The sequence below is a fragment of the Staurois parvus genome, unplaced genomic scaffold (genome assembly GCF_062004578.1).
Source record: "Staurois parvus isolate SC_StPar_1 unplaced genomic scaffold, SC_StPar_1.0 ptg000192l, whole genome shotgun sequence".
Classification (NCBI taxonomy): Eukaryota; Metazoa; Chordata; class Amphibia; order Anura; family Ranidae; genus Staurois; species Staurois parvus.
The window spans coordinates 3,772,007-3,793,696 of NW_028317988.1; the positions used below are offsets into that span (position 1 = coordinate 3,772,007).

The window sequence follows — 21,690 nt, forward strand, 5'->3', positions numbered from 1 at the left end:
CATAGCTAGAGACTTACTATTGGGGGCACTCGGCAGGAGAGGAGCCAGGACCACCAGCACACAACCCAAAAAGAAGAGAATCAGGGCTGCTCTGTGCAAAACCATTACACCAGCAGGTAGGCTGGCCGGGTGCAGTGGCGTGCGTCTGTAATCCCAGCTACTCGGGAGGCTGAGGCTGTCAGATTGCTTGAGTCCAGGAGTTCTGGTCTACCCTTCACTGTGTTGATCGGGAGTCCACACTAAGTTTGGTATCAATATGGTGGCTCTAGAGGAGCCAGGGGCCACCAGGTTGTCCTAAGGAGGGGGGAACCAGCCCAGGTCAGGCTACAGACAGAAATTGATGTTATCAGGTATAACATGTTTGTTATTCCTATTTTAATTATTTCCTTTAAAAACACTTTAAGGAAAAATAAATGTCCCCATCTGTTCTTCAGTTGATAAGTTACACTGCCGTACACCATTTTGCAGCTAAATACTTCAGGAAAAATGTTTGATCCCTTCTCTGGGACTAAATATGGTTAGCAGTCATTTTTGCTATATTGTGAATTTCCAAAGTGCTGTAGTCGTTTTGTGGAATTAAGTAATTACTTCCTTCATTAGACATAATGCATCCCTCAGTAGACATAATGCGGTCCCGTTAAAGATTTAGTCTTCTTAATTTGTTCTGCTGCTCCATCTGAGTGTGACACGCCTGCCTTACACAGTCCCAAAAAAGCAAACACGACACTTTTATTCAGGGGGTCCGTCCAGAAGGCTCCGGCCACCGTGATCTGTACTGCTGGTAAAAGCCATTTGTGACATTTGATCTCTTCTATTAATGTGATTCAGGCCTGGCAGTAATGGTATCACTCATAATGTGTTCCGATTTTGTTTGAAGAAATCGGTGTATCTTACCTTTAGATAAGGTGTACTTCTTCTAATGAAGTTAATTAGACAGCAGATTGTCACAAATAAATAATGGTATCCTCTCTCAGCCAATAGAAAGTGTTGAGTTCTGAGATACATCCCCTATTACATCATTCAAAGGGAACTCCAAATATTCAGTGTTCTTTGTCTTGCCCAGTTCTGCAATCCCCAACATACTGAGATGGAGTAGAGGGACACCTATTTGCAATAGAATATGTAAGCAAAGGACACATCCGTGCCTCATCCCCCGTTGCATGGGCCAAGACAAAAATGTCATATAAACCCAATCTGCATTTTTTTTCCACTGCTTCTTTTCCTTTTTCTTTAACCAAAACCTAACCTCATCTAAATATTACTTGGTGAGAAGGGCAAAAATGTTTAAAAAAGTTTGACCTAGTTGACATTAAAGTGGAACTAAACCCCCCATATCCTTTACAGCCGTGGAAGCTGCCATCTTAGCCTTTGTTTGATCTGCAGTTGCCATGGTGCTGCACATGTGACCAGTTATGATACCAACAATTTGATGGCTTGACAGTTTGGTTGAGAACACAAGCACCCGTGACAGTTATCCCTCTTGGCATGCCTTGAGTGTAACTGTTTTGGAAAAACTAAACCCATCGATTTAACGGTTTCTGAAAACAGTTACATTCCAGGCATGTGGTGAATGGTAACTGTCAAAATTCGTTTGTAATCACAAGCAACTGGCTTGAGATAGACCTGTCAAGTCATCAGATGGCTGATGTCTTAACTGATTACATGTGCAGCACCATGGCAACTGCAGATCAAACAGAGGCCAAGATGGCAGCTTCCTTGGCTGAAAAGGAGAGGAGGGTTCAGTTCCACTGTAAGCTGGCCTTACACTGGTGGAAATGTGTCCGCTTGAGCATGGACCGACCAACGTCTGATCAGTGTGTGACCGTCCCCACCCTACAGAAGTTGGTTGTTTAATCAACTTCCATCGAAGGGGCCTGCTGCAAAACCTTTCTCAATTGGTGGCCGCAGTCACTCATCAGTTCATTCTACAGGAGAGGGAGCTGCTATCGGAATATAATGTCCCTGGGTGGGGGGGGGGAATCTGCCATCCACCTAATGTTTTGCGGATGGAGGAATCTTTTATTTTTTTCATTCAGCCAGAGTGATTCTGCAGCAGACTTGGTGGCCCTGTAGGGGATGAGGTTTTTGGGGGGGACTGGGGAGCACTGCACTGTGGCACACTTGGGGTTGGTGGCACTGTGTAGGGCTGAAGGCTCTGTAGCAGGTAGGGAAGAGGGTGGGGGCACTGTGGGAGGCTGGGCAGCAGGGGCGTATTTACCACAAGGCCCCCTCAAAGAAGGGCCAGAAAAAGGGACACATGCAGCATGGGGACCAGGTGGGATCCAAGAGAGGTTGAGGGCTGCTGGATGGTGTATGCAGAGCCCAACTCTTGTTCCTGGGGATGTCCGGTAGCTGCGAAGGTGAGTGTCTTTCTCTCTCTCACCAGGGGGAGGGGTGTTAGTGGAAGGCTCTCTCAGGTGGGGGGTGGGCAGGGGTGTTGTTGGTTAATATGAGGCTCTCTCCGTGGGGGGGGGGCAATTTTTGTGTTGCCTAGGGCAACACAAAGTCTAAATACAGCACTGCTGGGCAGGACTGTGGGCCGGGAGGAGGAAGGCAATGGGCCGGTAGTGGGCCATGGCCCGGTGGTTGAGGACTACAGTTTTAGAATATTTCTCCTGATTAGTGGTGCAGAGCTGTGGAAGACACATTCTATAAGGGAAGATTACCACAGCCCCTTATGTATGAAAATGGCATGCACATTTGTTTGATATATATGAGTTACAAATGACTATAAACTTTGCATTATGTCTATAATATATATATGTATTTTTTTTCCCTAGGCTGGGGGAAACTAGCACGTTTAACAAGAGCTCTGACCAGCAGCAGAGGGGTCTTACAACAGCTCGCTCCCACCGTCCATAAAGGGGAGAACGTACACAAACACTCCCGGCTTGCTGAGGTAATATTGTACACTGCTCAGGGTGTCTTCCAGGATAGACATAGCCATGCCAAAACAAGCTAGAATTGTGCCTCGCACTTGTGGTGCCATTAATTGTCAATGGCACCCCGAGCACACTTAGCAGACGCACCTTTTGCCCCTCGGCAAATGTGCCAAAACGTGCATTGAAAGAACATGCGGCCTGTAACGGAACTGGACCCAGACCGCACTTGGGTATTTCCGTTAGACTCTTGCTTCCCTGTCCAGACACCATCCATGGACACCCCCACTGATCATACAGGAAATAGACAGCACCAGACTCTTCTTAAGACAGGAAGTCAACTGCTTTATTTTAACACAAACACAAGATATATACACAGGGCGGGGAAATACAACCAGGAACAGGAAACACAACAGCAGGCCCTCCCATCAGGGGGAAGGGCTGCTGGAAACACCCCCCACCAAACCAGGACACAAAACAATGGGATGCAGTACATGGCAGTGAACATTGACCAACCCCCACACCAATACACAAACATTACATCCCATATTAGTTTGCTAGAACAATGGCATGCAGCAGCATGGCAGAGAACAATGAACAATGTAACAACCACCTGGCAGTGAACAATGGACAACCCCCCACCCCACCAATACATGTCTACACCATATTAGGACAGACCACCCTGTACCCCTAACAGGCACAGGGTGGATTACACATAAGAGGAACAACAGGGGTCCCCCCACCCCCTAAAGTCACTCCCGTCACACGGCCCAAAAAGGTTCTGGAGCGTCTTTGGTACATTTGTCGCACATAGGGCAGCTCAATCACGTGAATTGGCTGCCCTATGAGCATCCTGTAAAAACACACCAAATAAAAAAAAAAGAGCACGCGAATGCAGGTGTGGATGGGGCCTAACTGTGTCAATATTTTTTATACAAATTTACCATTATAGCAACTTCAGTAAATAAAGAAAAAAAATGATCTATTCAAATTGATATTGAAAGTGAATATCTATTACCCAGAGCACTAAGAAATACAGCATAAAAATATTTGATATAATAACACGCACCATACAGCCTCTATATACTGAATCAATCACGATTTTCCTTGCAATGCAACCTTGAGTTCACACGCATCTATCTCGTCAGCATGCACTTTATTCATAACGATGCAAAGCATACGACTGTCAAATATAAATGGGTAATATAGATATATTGGCGGATGGCGGGGATGTGGGCAGCGGCTGAAACGATATATCTGAAGAGCGGCGCTCGGTGCCTCGTTTAATATTCTTCCCCACTCTTGTATAAGACAGTAGTGATTATGGAACATTTGCATTCATGGACGCAACGCGCTCGCACACAGCTGATTGAGCGGCTGTTCATACTCAGCACACCTTGTGATAGAAATAGGGAGGGATATGAATGACTCTACGTCCCGAAGATCTTACAGATTCCTGTAGATATGACATCGGAGTGTGCGTTAACACAAGAGAAGTACATTGCCTTGTTTCTGTTGGAGATAAATACGCTCTTGTGATTAATCACCCTTCGCTGCTATTGTTAGAGAATAGAAAATCCTATTAGGCTTAGAGCCTCAGTATGCTTATGACCCGTTCTCGTCTGGGCCTGTAATGTAGTAAACTTTCTTTCAGTATGTCTAAGTTTAGACATGGGGTTGGGGGATGGTAAAAATGCGTGGTTGAACACCATTTTTAGCACACCCAAACCATCCCCTGTATAAGCTGCAGTGGCAGAGGACAGGAGTATCTACATTCCATGATCACAATGCTTTGCTGTACACCCACAGCAAAAATTATCCAACATGTCAAGATCAGTGGTCAGAAAGCATGCCAAATGTGACCCATTTAAATAAATGAAGAAGAGCCAGAAAAACCTCACAAAGTGATTGTGGCGTGTTTGTTGGCAAAAATGGGGTTAAAATAGGCATCACATCACCTGCTTCCTGCCTGTCAGTTGCCTCTGAAAAGCAAACGTGGATCACTCTTCAGAGGAGTGGTGCGTTCAGTTGCACATCCAAGGGCCCTTTCACACTGATCGTTTTTTCTTGCTGTTCTTGCATTCACACCTCAGTATGGGGAAGAGCCAGAAAAACCCCACAAAGTGATTGTGGCGTGTTTGTTGGCAAAAATGGGGTTAAAATAGGTATCATCACCTGCTTCCTGCCTGTCGCGTGCCTCTGAAAAGCAAACGTGAATCACTGTTCAGAAGAGCGGTGCATTCAGTTGCACATCCAAGGGCCCTTTCACACTGATCATTTTTTATTGCCGTTTTTGCGTTCACACCTCAGTATGGGGAAGAGCCAGAAAAACCCCACAAAGTGATTGCTGCGTTTGTTGCCAAAAATGGGGTTAAAATAGGCATCACATCACCTGCTTCCTGCCTGTCAGTTGCCTCTGAGAAGCAAACGTGGATCACTCTTCAGAGGATCGGTGTGTTCAGTTGCACATCTAAGGGCCCTTTCACACTGATCAGTTTTTCTTGCCATTCTTGCATTCACACCTTAGTGAGTTTTTTTTTCCGGCATCCAAATCGCATGGATAGTAGTAGGGGCAGACTGACAATTTGGAAACTCGGGCACTGCCCGAGGGCCCGGGGTCAGTAGGGGGCCCCATGAGATGCCCCTGGTACCATTTTCATAGGCTTTTTTGAGTTTGGGCAAGGACACAGGGGCCCCATGATCCCCTATTGCCCGGGGGCCCCATGAATTGTCAGTCCGCCTCTGGATAGTAGGTTATATGGTTTCTAATGGCATAGTTCACATTAGTGCGGTCAATTCCAGTGTGTTCCAGTTCCAGAAAAAAAAATGTAGAATGCGCTGCATTTTTTCTGCACTGAACTGTACTGGAACAAGGCAAAATGCATCAAACATGCACTGGAACACACATGTCTTTATTTTGCCTGGGTTCACATACGTGCAATGCGGAACATCGCATGTGATTCACACAGGAACCGCACCACATTCCTGAGAAAATCACATGCGATTTGTGTGTGGTGCGATTGGAGCCATACATTTTGTGGGCGGCACAGTGGTTTTGTGGTTAGCACTTCTGTCTTGCAGTAATTGGGTCATGGGTTCAATTCCCAACCATGGCACCTCCTGCATTTAGTTTGCATGTTCTCTGTGGGTTTCCTCCGGATACCTCGGTTTCCTCACACTCTCCAAAGACATGCTGGTAGATTTCCTCCATGGTAGGGGTTGGGGAAAGACCTGGCAACCTACCCTGTAAAATAATTGCTAAGAGAATTAATGGAAGAAGTTGCTTACGAGTGAAGGTCCATGCAATCGCCAAGGGTCACATACAACTGAATGCATATACAGATAGAATCGCACCGCACTCGCACCAAAAACGTGCAGGACCCTTTTTTGGGTCCCCACTAGAATCGGATCGCATGGGTATTCACACCTATGCAATCCAATTCTGCACATCGCACTGCATTTTGCGGACCGCTTTTGGGGTGTTGTTAACCTAACATACACACCTGCAGCGGTTCGAATGAACGAGGTGCGATTCTGATGCAGTGCGGAATTCTCACTGAAAACACTGCACCGCATCAGTGTGAACCAGGGCAGCGGTTCGCATGAACGAGGTGCGATTCTGATGCGGTGCGGAATTCTCACTGAAAACGCTGCACCGCATCAGTGTGAACCAGGGCTCAAGGTGAAGAAAAAAGAGGGGAAATGCTCTGGAACACATCAAAAACACACCAGAATGCATGAAAAGCGCAGCAAAAACACGCACGAAGAATGGATTGATTTGTATGATGTGAACTGGCCCTTACAATAAGTGGGTGAAAAATGCATGACCATGGAAATCTTTGCACTAGTCAGTTGCGGGTCAGTTGTGTTTTTAAAAGAAGTCCTGCATGCTGCATTTTTGGTGCAGTAAAAAAACCCCCAATCAAAAACACACCTTCCCATTGAAATTAATTAAAATGCGTTTAAAAATGTAGAGACCTAAAACAGAATTGTGTTTGTATAGAAAGAAAATGTTTGATAGATGCTGGGATTCCCATGTTTAGTCAAACAGTCAACTGTAGGAAGTTTTCTAATAAGGTCACTGGCAGGATATGAATAAACATACACAAATGGGTGCCAGACCATAAAGGTGAAAGAGTCCAAGAAGAACCATCAAAAATATCCAACACGTTTCGGGGACTACAATACTCCCCCTTCATCAGGGCAACAAAACAGTTATTAAAAAAAAGAAAGAAAATAAACCTTCTTGTCCTTACACAGATAAATACAGTATAAATGTGAGATCAAAGTGTTGCATTGTGTGATAAAACATAATTAAGACCAATGATATATCAAATTATTGTGAAGTGACAAATAGAAATACTGTACATGTGCCAATCCAAAAAAAATCCATAAATAGTGATTGAACCCTGTTCTGCTACTGATTTAGAGGTATCCCATCTGCAAAGGTTCAGTACTAAAGCATGGATACTGGCGGTTGATCCAGACCCAGAAGGGTGTCTTGTATGTGAGAACCTAAAAAAAAACTACAACCCCATGGAAAAAGACATCTGCATGTCACCATTGGTTGACACTTTGGCAATTTACAACTTTGAAATAAAAACTATTACCCAGATGCCAGAGCTATTTAACCTCCTGTCTGGTGTTCTGCTCTGGATGTTTTACATTGCCTTTTTTCCTTAAGATAAATCTTGTATTTTAAGCTGCAATGATCTGGTTTCGCACTGAAGACCCGTCCAGCGTAGTTTAACATCTGAAATGTCACTTTTGAATCATATGCGTTATCTGGTGAATTCCCAGGGTCTTCCCTGTGGCATATCTGATGGACCTTGTCTTCTCATAGACATTCTATTAATGCAGAAGAGTGCAGGGAAATGACAAGTGTTCAGGCCTCTAAGGATCTCCATGTTTCAGCTTCTGTCTGTCTTACATTCTCAGTGTTTCTTTTCTTTTATTATTTAATGGTACAAAAGCTGTATAGGAATAAAATGTGTATATAAATATGTGTATACAGTGTTCAGCCATAACATTAAGACCATCCACCTGAGTGGATACTGAATACTGAGTAGGTCCCCATTTTGCCACCATAACAGCCCTGACCCATCAAGGCATAAACTCCACTAGACCTCTGAAGGTAGGCTGTGGTATCTGGCACCAAACCATTATTAATAGATCCTCTAAGTCCTGCAAGTTAGGATGTGGGGCCTCCATGCATCGGACTTGTTTTTACAGCACATACTACATATGCTTGATTGGATTGAGATTTGGAGAATTTGGAATTTTATTCAAATTTAAGAAAGAATATTCTCCTGACGGGAGAAAGATTACAATCTTAGAGGCACCTTTGGTGTACAAATATTGCAATGAGCATAAACATACAAAAGAAAGAAAGATTCCAAAAAATGCTAATATATTTCCAAGTTCCCTTCATCTTCCACACCCTGGACCCTCATCATCCCTGCCACCCTCCCCATGACCAGACGATGCTTTATAGGCTCTGGCTGCAGTGAATTCTTTGTGGCAGAAGATGGCATAGAGAAAAATGACTGTACTTGGCACATGTGTGTGGGAATGCCATTAGTAGTGTTTTCTCACGTTTACCACAGCAAACTACATCATGGCCCATTAACATTGTCTGGCTCTGGGCAAACTGGGCAACATTACTGCATCAAATGTCTGATTTATATTGCTAGCTCTAATTAAAAGGACCTCAGGGGTGGGGGTGGGTTGGAACAGATTTCACCAATACCTTCCTTGAAATATAAGGAATTTTTGGATGGATTAACTCTCTAGGATCCTGGAAAAACTAAAACTTATTGAGCCCTTAAAAATGAAAACCCCTAATTCCTGGTGGACCCAAATAAAGTTTTATACAAATATACAACATATAATATCATCTTTTCATCTACATTCCCCCCTCTAACAACAGTAGGGTATCAGAAGGCTCTTTAGATTCTTCCAGTGTGTGGTGAGCCTTCTCACGGCCAACCATCTCCATTAACTCATAAAAGTCATTTCTCAACCAGGATTCATGGAAGCTTAGGATTCCTCCAGAGGTTGCTAGGGGTTCCTTGAGCAATGAGCAATTTCTGCCTCTCAGATAAGTTTCTACTGACACCATTATTTTTTTTAGCTATCTTTATAGGGTTTTTTTTCCCCACTGGCCATCAGACTACTGTATCATGAGTTGTACATATAGAACATTTTATCAGGAGTTCCCTGAGACCAGAAAATTATTTCAAGGGTTCCTCTGTGCTGAAAAGGTTTGGAAAGCCTAGTCTAAAGGTTCCATAATGCTCAAGGAACACTCCAGAGAACCAGCCACAAATTCATAATTTCTTAAATAACTTGAATTGCGCCCCATAATCAGGTCCTGGCCCTGAGTCACAGCTGAGATCTGATGTAGCAGGCACAAACTGAAATGCAGCTAACCAGCAGTTCCACTTCTCATTTTAGTAGCAACACTTTTCTCCAGTAAGTGAAGTTGAGATCAGGAGGGTAACAGAGATGAAGAAAGCAGTTCACTTTTTTCTACCTCCTCTCAGATCACCATTACCTGCTGATAGGGAGGAGGCACCCTGCTGCTGAACCAAAGGACTTGCATGTTGAGAACACTGAAATAAAGGCGGTCAACCAGTGCTGGGAATGATTGCAGAATCAGCCTGCCATACTACCATACATGCTCCATGCAGATAGTGTCCTTGGTTGTAATTAAACCCACGACTCTAAGGACTTGTGATGATAGGTGTTCTTGTCAAACTCAGCTTATGACCTGCTTTGCCTGCAATTCAAACACACCTCAATAGGACATATTGTGTTCGAAAAAATGCAAAGCAGGTCACATACAGACTTTGAAATGTATTGTATTCTACTCTTTTGAAGTCAATGGGATTTTACTGACCTGTGTTTGATGTGCATTTCAAACACACATTAAATACGGAATAACAACATCCCTCTGCATGAGTCCTAATGTTGCCGGTTATCTTTGTCTGCCTATTTATTATTACAGGTACTTATATATCACCATCAATTTCCGAGGCGCTTTACATACACTATATTGCCAAAAGTATTTGGACACCTACCTTTACATGCACATTAACTTTAATGGCATCCCAGTCTCAGTCTGTAGGATTTATTTTGAGTTGGCCACCCTTTGCACTATAACAGCTCCAACTCTTCTGGGAAGGCTGTCCACAAGGTTCAGGAGTGTGTCTATGGGAATGTTTGACCATTCTACCAGAAGCGCATTTGTGAGGTCAGGAACTGATGTTGGACGAGAAGGCCTGGCTAATTCATTCCAAAGGTGTTCTACTGGGTTGAGGCCAGGACTCTGTGCAGGCCAGTCAAGTTCCTCCACTCCAAACTCACCATCCATGTCTTTATGGACCTTGCTTTGTGCACTGGTGTGCAGTCATGTTGGAACAGGAAGGGGCCATCCCCAAACTCTACCCACAAAAGTGGAAGCATGAAATTGTCCAGAATGTCTTGGTATGCTGATGCCTTAAGAGTTCCCTTCACTGGAACTAAGGGGCCAAGTCCAACCCCTGAGAAACAACCCCACACCATAATCCCCCATCCACCAAACTTTACACTTGGCACAATGCAGTCAGGCTATTACCGTTCTCCTGGCAACTTCTAAATCCAGTCACATACATTGGATTGCCAGACAGAGAAGCGTGATTCATCACTCCAGAGAACACGTCTCTACTGCTCTAGAGTCCAGTGGCAACATGCTTTACACCACTGATGCTTCGCATTGCACTTATTGATGTAAGGCTTGGATGCAGCTGTTCGGCCATGAAAACACATTCCATGAAGCTCTCTAAGAATTGTTGTTGTGCTAATCTGAAGGCCACATGACGTTTGGAGGTCTTTAGCTATTGACTCTGCAGACAGTTGGTAACTTCTACGCTCTGTGCACTTCAGCATGCGCTGACCCCGCTCTGTCATTTTACGTGGCCTACCACTTGCTGGCTGAAATACTGTTGTTCTCAGTTGCTTCCACTTTGTTATAATATCACTAACAGTTGACCGTGGAATATTTAGTAGCAAGGAAATTTTACAAATGGACTTATTGCACAGTTGGCAACCTATCACGGTACCACGCTTGAATTCACTGAGCTCCTGAGAGGACCCATTCTTTCACAAATGTTTGTAGAAGCAGTCTGCATGTCTAGGTGCTTGATTGTATACACCTGTCTCCATGGAGGTGATTGGAACACCTGAATCCAATGTTATGGAGGGGTGTCCCAATACTTTTGGCAATATAGTGTTTATTGCACATTCACATCAGTCCCTGCAATCAAGGAGTTTAAGGTCCCTAACTCACATTCATACATACACATACTAGGGCCAATTTAGTTAGGAGCCAATTGACCTACCTGCATATCTTTGGAGTGTGGGAGAAAACTAGAGTGCCCAAAGGAAACCCACACAGGCAGAACATGCAAGGCAAGTAGTGTCATGGTTGGGATTCAAACCAATGACTCTAGTTCTGCCAGGTAGAAGTGCTAACCATGCTGATCTATCTATCTATCTATCTATCTATCTATCTATCTATCTATCTATCTATCTATCTATCTATCTATCTATCTATCTCCATCTTTCTCTTTCCATTTAATTATCCTCTAATGATGAGGATGTGGGGGCTTTTTTCCACTCTTGCTTTGGGCACCCTATCATCTCATTCCAACTTTGCCTTGGGCTAACTACAGCCCTGAATACAGCAAACACTGCACAGATCTCTGTATTTTGTGCGGCACAAATCACATTTCAATACATGCTGTAAAATGCTCTTTATCCAATTGATTATGTCATTATTCAGATTAATGAGATATTGACTGTTTACAGTTTGCAAGGTATTAATTCCCCATGCAAACGCATAAGAGTGCATATCTGCTTATAGATCAGTATTAGGCTGGGGCCATTAGTGAGAAAGGCTTTTAGAGCGGTGTAAATTGGCAAGATTATTCCATGGAGAATTTAGTATGTTCTTTATAGACCTGATTAATCTGCATCTATTTACCTAACCCAGTAAAATATAAAAAATAGGCATTATTCATAGCTCTTTGAAGAGGAATATATAATGATTTTGAATGTTTTTTTTTATTTCACAACTTTAGAAAGAATTATTTGCTTTTGGAAAGCTAAGCTGCATATGACAATTTTGTATTTTCATTTTCTAACAGAAGGTGGAGTACACGGCTTTTTTTTGCATGTTTTTCAGAGTGAACTTAACTGCTTTACAGATGAAAGTCTGTTGGTTAAAAAGCTCAGTAACTAAAGCTGGACTTTACTCACAAAACTAAATGAGTCAAAGGAGTGGCTCATCTCCCTTGCTTCACCTGGTTTTCAAGAGACTTTAGAGAAAGTTTCAGTAAGAGAAAGGGAGACTGCTCCCTGTATTAAATCTGTACTTATAAAACAACGTTTTAAAAAATAAATTTCTAAAACAGTATAAAGAAGAGATACCTGTGACTACCTTCATAAAAATGTTGGATGTTGAGGAATCTCCCATGGATTTATACATGACCAATATTAGTGCTAGACACACTCTGAAGCCAAAGGTCCCAGAAGTGGAAGCTCCTATGGCTGGGGGGGGGCTGTGGCAGGATTGTGGGATCTGTAGTAAGCCCAATGAGGAATGGGGCTAAACCAGAGGCGGCCTGACCATTTGGAAACCCGGGCACTGCCCGAGGGCCCGGGGTCAATAGGGGGCCCCATGAGATGCCCCTGGTACCTTTTTCATTGGCTTTTTTGAGTTTGGGCAAGGACACAGGGGCCCCATCATCCCCTATTGCCCGGGGGCCCCATGAGTTGTCAGTCCACCCCTGGGCTAAACACATATGGATGTAGTGCCCCGTGAGCTCTGAGGAAGGGGTTCTGTCTCAAAACACGTCAGCCATTTGGAGGCCTACAGTCCCCCAACAGCCACCATCTAGGAGATTGGACCATGTTGTCTTTTTTTGTGATGTGCCTTTGATTTTATTCTCTTGTGAGTATACTACTTTTTATTCAATAAATCTCATTTTTAGAAGGTAATGCACTAGGCCCGTGCACCCTCTGTTTATTTCTTTGCACACAGCTTCTTTGGATTTCCCTGGTCCGTTGAGGGCAGCAAGGCTTGCATTCCCAAAAAGTACTCCATGTGGGGTTACTGACATGGTGGAGCTCATCGTCCAGCACAGAAGTTTCAGAATTCATTTACTCATGCTTGTTTATTGGATTTAGTGCCCCACTTGCTCTTCTCTTCCTGACCTGTTATTTCTATTTATTTTAGCTCAACATATAAAATTTTCATAATGATGAAAGGACGTGGTTAGAATGAACATGTCCCACAGTAAATGCTTGTCTGTCAGCAGGACATATTGGATGTCCCTAAGGATGTCTGAATGTATCTTAAAGCATAAATCCACTTTCATGGAAACAAATATAGCAAATAAAAACAAAATAATATCGCATATACAGCTGCTACACAGGCCATATTGTAATTGAATGTTATTAAAAATCATCCTTCCTTTTCAATTCAAATATCATTTCTGTAACTTTCAATGCATCGTTGCAGTCTGCAGGCATTCTGTACCGTTGGTGTACAGAGCCTCCCCAAATATGTCATTTCCTGCTTGTGTGATTGGCTCACTGATTTTCCCAGATGTCTACACTAAGATATGTCAAATTTTAGGCAAAAATGTCAGTTTTGGTGACATACTCCCTAAGGGTTAAATACTTCTAAAGGGATGAATAACACTGCAGTTATCCTCATTGGAACACTTAGAGTGCACCAGGCAAATATAATGAACCAGACCCTCCCATTCAGAATCAGCAAAGGACCTGGTGAAACAAACAGTTATGTCTTTAGAGGAACATTGGTCACCCAGAGGGGATTGTTTTTTTCTCTTGACAAAAGTGTGGTTACTCATCCATAGGAGCCTTGTGGCACAAGGTGCTTTATTGTGTAAATGTTGACTTTAGTTCCTGAAGTTCAGTTTCGACCTTCCTGCTCCTGCTTCTCATTTCTGGTCCATAACTATGACAGATAGTCCCACTGGCCAGTGCAGGTCCAGGAGGCTGGAGGGGTTGGCCAAGTTGGTATTTTCAGGCACCCCCAGCACTAAATGTATGTAATGGCAAGGGGTGGTGGGGTGTGCTGGGGGGTTTATTGTTGCTGACTGCAGGATGATCTATTATCACTGGGGGGATATGTTGTTGTGCAGCAGGTCTACTGTTGCTGGGGGGTCTATTGCTGCTGGTGGGGTATCTATTGTTGCTGAGGGGTACATTTTTGCTGGGAGGGATCTACTGATGAGAGAGGGATCTATTGTTGCTGGCTGTTGGAGTGTGTATTGATGCTGGCTGCTGGGAGAACTATTGTTACTGGCGGGGGTTCAATTGATACTGGAAGGGTATTTTGTTGTGGGATGGTTTATTTTGTTGGGGGGAATCTATTGTTGCTGGGGGGGGATTTATTTTTGCCAGGGGGTCTGTAATTGCTACCTGTTGGAGATCTATTTTTCTGCAATCATTTATCACTATCCATTTAATCTTCTAGGTGCTGCAGCTTGGATCTGAGATTCTTCCACAATACAAACAAGAAGCCCCGAAGACCCCTCCTCATATCATTCTTCATTATTGTGTTTTTAAAACCACCTGGGACTGGGTCATCTTGATATTAACGTTTTACACCGCTATCCTAGTCCCTTACAATGTCTCCTTCAAAACCAAACAGAACAACGTGGCCTGGCTGGTGGTGGACAGTATAGTGGATGTCATATTTCTGGTGGACATTGTGCTTAATTTTCACACTACCTTTGTTGGGCCCGCTGGGGAAGTCATTTCGGACCCAAAGTTAATTCGAATGAACTACTTGAAGACATGGTTTGTCATCGATCTCTTGTCCTGTTTGCCGTATGATGTCATCAATGCCTTTGAAAATGTGGATGAGGTCAGTAATGTTTGGGTGTTTTGATATATGTATGTTCCAGGTTCCAAATGCAATAATGGAATCATGAAGTGAAGCTGTCATGTAGTTGCCATTCTAAATCAGAAATGCTACACAAAATAACATCAACAATATGTAAACCCAACATTTCATATTCCTGATATGAGCCTGCTGTACCATGTACTTGTATGGAAAAGTATCCTGTTCACTTTGTAATGCTTTCTTTAAGTGAAATGCTTGGTGTTCCTGCCAGTCCCTCTACTTTTCTATCATAAACTGACTACACTAGGCATGGGAGTACAGCATGGTCAGTTCTCTAGCTGTGCTGGGAACTCAGCCTGCTCTCATCGAGAGATCAGATTTATCCTGACACGCCCTCTTTGCCCAGCCATTCACTGGGAAGACCATTATACTGCTGTTTCTCCTCTTCTGCCTCTCTGAGCTCCTTATGCAGCGGAGAACAGAGGGTGATGATCACTTACGAAAAAGGAAAAAAAAAAGGTATTTATAATGAGATATATATACATATATATATATATATATATATATTTATACAAATGTTTTGACTTACACTTCTATTTTAAACTGCATCCCTAGTGTTCCTACCAGTCCCCCTGCTTTCCTATCATAAACTGACCACACTTGGCATGGGAGCACAGCACGGTCAGTTCTCTAGCTGTGCTGGGAATTCAGCCTCCTCTCATCCAGAGATCAGACTTATCCTGACACGCCTTCCCTACCCAGCCATTCACTGGGAAGACCATTAGCTGCTGTTTCTCTTCTCCCAGCCCTTTGAGCTCCTTATGCAGCGGAGAACAGAGGGTGGTGATCACTTATGAAAAAGGAAAAAAAAGGTATTTCTAATGTTACATATATATATATATACACACACACACAAATGTTTTGGCTTACATTTCTATTTTAAACTGAATCCCTGGTGTTCTTGCCAGTCCTTCTGCTTTCCTATCATGAACTGACCACACTTGGCATGGGAGCACAGCATGGTCAGTTCTCTAGCAGTGCTGGGAACTCAGCCTCCTCTCATCTAGAGATCAGACTTATCCTGATATGCCTTCCCTACCCAGCCATTCACTGGGAAGACCATTATACTGCTGTTCCTCCTCTCCCAGCTCTCTGAGCTCCTTATGCAGTGGAATAATTATATATATATATATATATATATATATATAATGTACACAAATTTTTGTGTCACATTTCTATTTTAAACTGAATGGTTTGTTTTACATGGTGAGGGTTTACATACACTTTAAAGCTGAGCATTGGGAAAACAGTTAAACATCCAGTTGAGATACACACAAGGGAACTGTCTTATCTGGGTAAGGATATGTAATTCTTTAAAGGCAGTCTTGTGGTCTAGGTACCTCTACCAGACAGCACAGCCAAATGCTGCATCTCTGAAGCCTTGCAGTTGTGTTCTATAGCTTATGTCGCCCCTTGGGACTCAATAACTGAGTAGAAGCTAACTGATGAGGTCATTCTATGCCCTGCCCCTCTATAACCCTGCTTCCTGTGAGTAGTAGGGCATTGATTTGCTCTTCCTTCCTCCTAAGTGCTGCTGTGCGGGGCGGCTGATACAAGACAGATTTGGTTACTTCTGCTATTTTGAGGTCACAATAAGATAAGGGAACATTCAGACTTGGCACCCAGATACCTTGTTGCATTATTGTACTTGTGTTGCTGTCTATTTTTTTTTTCACGTGTTAATGTGCGTTGCATTAAGGCAGCTTATTTAAATCAATGGGCTGGCAACGCACCAAAATGTCCAAGAAAAAGTAGACATGCACCATTTGTGGTAATCAATCAAATTCTATGGCGCAACCCTGGTCCACATGGAAAACAAGAGCCAAATTAATAACAACTGCATAAGTCCATAAAGTCCAAACTAGTAAAATAGTCCATAAATTGATAATGCACCATATAAGCAGCTCCGCCAAGAAGACTGGAATGGATCCCTTCTGTATGAACAAGAGAAAGCACAAGGGGGCGCCTCTAAGTGCAGCATTTGAAACACTTTATTAAAAAATCATCAGGAATGCACTCACATTTATAGATGAATAGTGCGCTTGTAAAATGAAACAGGCCTCAATATCGGATCCGCGGGTCTGAGACAGGAGCTGATAGGTGCGCCTGAACGCGTCACATTGGCAACCCAGGTCTTGGATCCTCCTGACTTCACATCCGGTCGTGTGTTCCACAGTGGTTCTAGCGTCACTTCCGGTCCCACGTCTGTCCTACATCGGTGGTTACTGCGGTCTGCTACCACCTGGACCCAGTTTCTATCTCCCACACCACCACCGGTGGACTTGCAGATCCGATATTGAGGCCTGTTTTATTTTACAAGCGCACTATTCATCTATAAATGTGAGTGCATTACTGATGAATTTTTTATAAAGTGTTTCAAATGCTGCACTTAGAGGCGCCCCCTTGTGATTTCTCTTGTTACCTATTGTGGTAATGCAGCACACAACAATGCATAATAGTGGCATTGTGTTACCATAGCCCCATGAATGGCACTCCAACACACTAACGCATATAATGTGTATTAACATGTATTGTGTGTTTTTTATGTGCAGCTCTTGTAGCGCCATAGTTCATCACTGGAGTTAGCAGGGGAAAGTATTTATGTAGTAGACAAAAATCAGGAATATAGGAAAGACGCCTACAGAAATGACAGTTTATTCTCAGAAAATAGGAGCCTCTTATTGTGCTATGGACACAGGTGGAACCAAAGATTGACTGAACAGCCAAGAAAACCATTTCCACTGAGTAGTGACCTAATGGCTACAGAATACAAATACCTTGTCCTGCTATGAATAGACATGCAGAACAAAAAAATTTGTTTAGTTTTGTTTCGGATCGATTAGTTAAGTTACTAATTTAATTTTGTTTCATTTATTTGTTTTCAACTGGATTCAAATTTTTCCAATGGATTTGAAGTATTCGACTTGATTTGAATCAAAAATATTGAATTGATCCAAATTATTTCTGAAGAATAGCTTGCTCTATTCTATTCGAATTTTGGATTTCCTAAGACTTCTATATTCATTCTATTCTATTTTTTCTATTCTAGTCTAATATTTTCTATCCTATTCTTTTCTATTCTGTTCTGTTCCTTTTTTTTCTTTTCTATTCTATTCTTCTCTATTCTATTCTATTCTTTTCTACTCTATTCCTTTATTTTCTGTTCCATTCCTTTATGTTCTATTTTCTGTTTTTGTATTTTCTATCCTATTCTGTTTTATTCTATTCTATTTAAAATTCGAATTTTGAAAGACGACTACATTCTATTTAATACTATTCTACTAAATTCTATTTTAATTTATTTTTTTTCTATTCCATTCTTTTCTATTCTATTAATTTATTTTATTTGTTATTCTATTGTTTTTTATTCTATTCTATTTTATTCTATTCTATTATTTTCAAAATTTTAATTTCGGAAGATGGTTATATTCTTTCCATTTTATTCTATTCCATGCTATTTGAATTTTGAAATTTGAATTTCGGAAGAAGGCTATATTCTTTCTATTCTATACTGCTTTTTTTCTATCCTATTCTATTACTTTATTTTCTCTATTATTTCCTATTCTATTCTGTTTTATTCTTTTCAAAATTTGAATTTCGGAAGACTTATATTCCTATACACACAGTCTTTGAAGAAAACCAGCAATAGTCAGCAATATGTTTACATTTCAAATTTGTTTTCGAATTTGATGTTGTTCTCAAATTTGTTTCGAATTTGATTTGAATTAGAATAATTCAGTGTTTCATTATTTTGGATTTGTTTACATTTGTTACTGTTGTAAATTTACTATGGTAAATAATGTAAATACATTTACTATCGTAAATAGTGAAAGTTTTGACCGAATTTCGATTCGGAATGAAACAAATCACACAAGTCTAGCTATGAACATTCCAGCAATCTAACTTTCTTTTAGCTGTTCTACACCTTCGCATTTCCTAAGGTGTGGCATTCCACTGAAGGGTGCAAAGAAATATCCATTCTTATGTCATTAACAATGTTTCCATGCTGATAAATATTTATATGTGGCAATACAGAGCAGGCCTGATCCTCGCTGCCACATCTATGTTTTTATGTTGAGTGCAGTCACAGAGTGACAATCAGATGTCAGTAGGACAGGTTCCTGATAATGTGATCACTGTGACAGCCAATCATAGTGATCTCATGGATGGGAAGACCATGCACACTATTGTTTCTGGTCCCCTATGGATAGGAGTGCAGTCACAGAGTGACAATCAGATGTCAGTAGGACAGGTTCCTGATAATGTGATCACTGTGACAGCCAATCATAGTGATCTCATGGATGGGAAGACCATGCACACTATTGTTTCTGGTCCCCTATGGATACAAACAACAAATAATGCACATATACAGTAGGAAAATTTATTTTGGGTTTTTGTTTGGTGGTGGGTCATGGCAATGGCAAGAAATATACCAAAACCCCCTAAATATCTTAAACGTACAGTAGAGGACACAAGTCTCTTTTTAGATACTGGGTTGTATGCTACTACCTCCTGGTGATTGCACACTTGAAAAAAAGCTTTGCTGGGAACCACCAGTGTACCCTTATAATCCTGCCCAATTTGTGAGGCTTCAATATTTTGCTGGTGTCCTTAGGTGATGGACCTCTTCCCCTGTTGGAGAAGATATTTTTATATATTTCCTTGGTCTTCCTTCCTTCTTCAACTGACACTTCCTGCAAGATCTGACTGCTTATTGCCTTAAGGCTCACTAGCATTCTATGGATCGCGTATAATCAATGTACTTCTTGGGAACCGTACCTGGACTCTGATAAGCGGCTCCAGTCTATAACGTCTGAAAAGTGAAAGGTGCTTGTTGCGCATGCTGTTCGATGGTACGGTACTCTTTGGAAATTTCCTGGAGGAATACATTGAGACAGCTACTGAGGGAAGGGAGTTCCTACCCTACTATCCTCAATCTCACCTCCTCATTCTATGAGCCTCTCCTACCAAACGTATACAATCTGTTTGTCCAATCTTCTCTAGGTCCCTCACCTCATGGCAGACCCTCACCTCTAAGCCCAACGGACCTGTTCAAAAGCTTTCTTTGCAATAAAAGTTACCCCCACCCCTGACAAAAAGGGGGAGAGTGATCTCTGGTAACATTTGCCCCTGCTTAGCCAAAGACATCCCGATCTTTTAAGTCACTCTGTTCTTAAGAGTGAAACACATAGAAGCTTTAGTACTGTCCTCTGTCCGCATTTTTTTATGCCTCATGTTCTTACTTGCTGCTTTACAAGGCAGACTATTTTTCTTACACTTCTTTGCAGATCATAATCACAGGGGGTAGTCATCCCTTTCCCTTTTAGGGAGGGCTTCAAAGACTTTAAAAACCCTGCTCATAGACCCCCATCAATTCAACAATGCATTTCCCATCACTCTCCTAAGAACATCTATTCTATTTACTGCAGTGACCAACCTCCTAGCTGGTCTCTTGTAGCCTTGTCCCTAAGTCTCCTGCAGCTCAGTGACTTCTGTAGACTTACTACCATATCTGTCATATGAGAGCTCCTCTAATTGTAACAGCAACCGCAATGTGATTGGGTTTTACTTACTTACTTTCCATACTTCAATTTAATTTTTACATTGCTGAACTCACCACACTGTGTGGTGCTATGTCATTAGACCCTTAAGCCAGGTATATATAGATTGAAATTCATCCAGTTCAGCAGGGATGGGCCAAATTGTGAGCCATGTATGGATACCCTGGTTGTATAGAAGTTGGTCTATGGATGGAGTAGTGTACAACCACCCTGATGGGTTTTTTCCAAATGATCAGTGCTGCCAGCTACAGTCAGCAACACTGATCATTCAGCTCTGACTGTTAGAAAGTCTCCATGTTGTGAGAACATAATAGCGCAGTGGGAGTGATTCCCCCATCCACCTCGAAATGTCTGAATGTCAGCACATTTATTTTCATTCAACCCACTGGTTTGTGGCCTGGCCTAATCATATCCTTAACTTGCATGTACCAGGGTATCTTGGAGACCTTTTTCTTAAAAAGCTCCTGAACCAAAACTCTGACCATAGGCCCAATCACTGATGCTTTTACTTTCCCTTGTGGGTGACACTGCACCCTTCTCAGGCTTCTCCTCCAATCTTGTACTGCTTAGCATAATTGGGTCTAATCCTGAAATCATTATCTTTAATTCTTCCCCTTCAGCATGACATTTGTCTATCACTGACACCATGTTTGTGAACATGCTGCCATTTGGTTGCATCTCCATGAGAATTGTCCTGAGTTCTTCTGGCAGACTACTTCGGGAAAGCTTGGTTTCTCCACTCTAGGTCACTGGTATTATACTCCTCACTATGGTATCTGTTTATGACACAGAGAATAGCTGCGATTCAGAGGATCGCAGCTATTCTCTGGTCATTCACAGTTTATGACACTCAGGAGATCAGAGGAGAACATGTTCAGCCCTTCACTGGAGATCTGTGTTCTCCTTCCAGATTCTCCAGCCCAGAGCTGGAGAATCGGAGGAACCGCAAACTAAGCAGCGATAATTTACCTCTGCTTAGTAAACTGATCTTTTACTGTAATTTAGCAAGATTATAGTAAAATCAGCCATTTTCCAGCGTTTGTAGACCGTTCTCCAGCATTTGTAGACCGCTCTCCCTTCGTTCGGAGAACTGATCTGCACCGCTTCATAAAAGGCATTCAGAGGAGAACTGTGTTCTCCGAGAATGCCGGAGAACTGAGCAACGATCATTTACCGCTGGTTCATAAACGGACACCTATGTGTGGAGCAGGGGCGGACTGAGAACTCATGGGGCCCCCGGGCAATAGGGGATCATAGGGCCCCTATGTCC

At 42.4% G+C, this 21,690-nt stretch overlaps 1 protein-coding gene across 1 annotated transcript in view; it reads left to right on the plus strand.

Annotated features, from left to right (window-relative positions):
* The window catches only part of KCNH1 (potassium voltage-gated channel subfamily H member 1), a 501,591-nt gene that overhangs the window by 69,091 nt on the left and 410,810 nt on the right, over positions 1–21,690 (plus strand). Inside the window, exons 5-6 of the mRNA XM_089677806.1 lie at positions 2,781–2,899; positions 14,428–14,820. Of these exons, the coding sequence (XP_089533932.1) occupies positions 2,781–2,899; positions 14,428–14,820 (512 nt within the window). The remainder of the gene's footprint in view (positions 1–2,780; positions 2,900–14,427; positions 14,821–21,690) is intronic.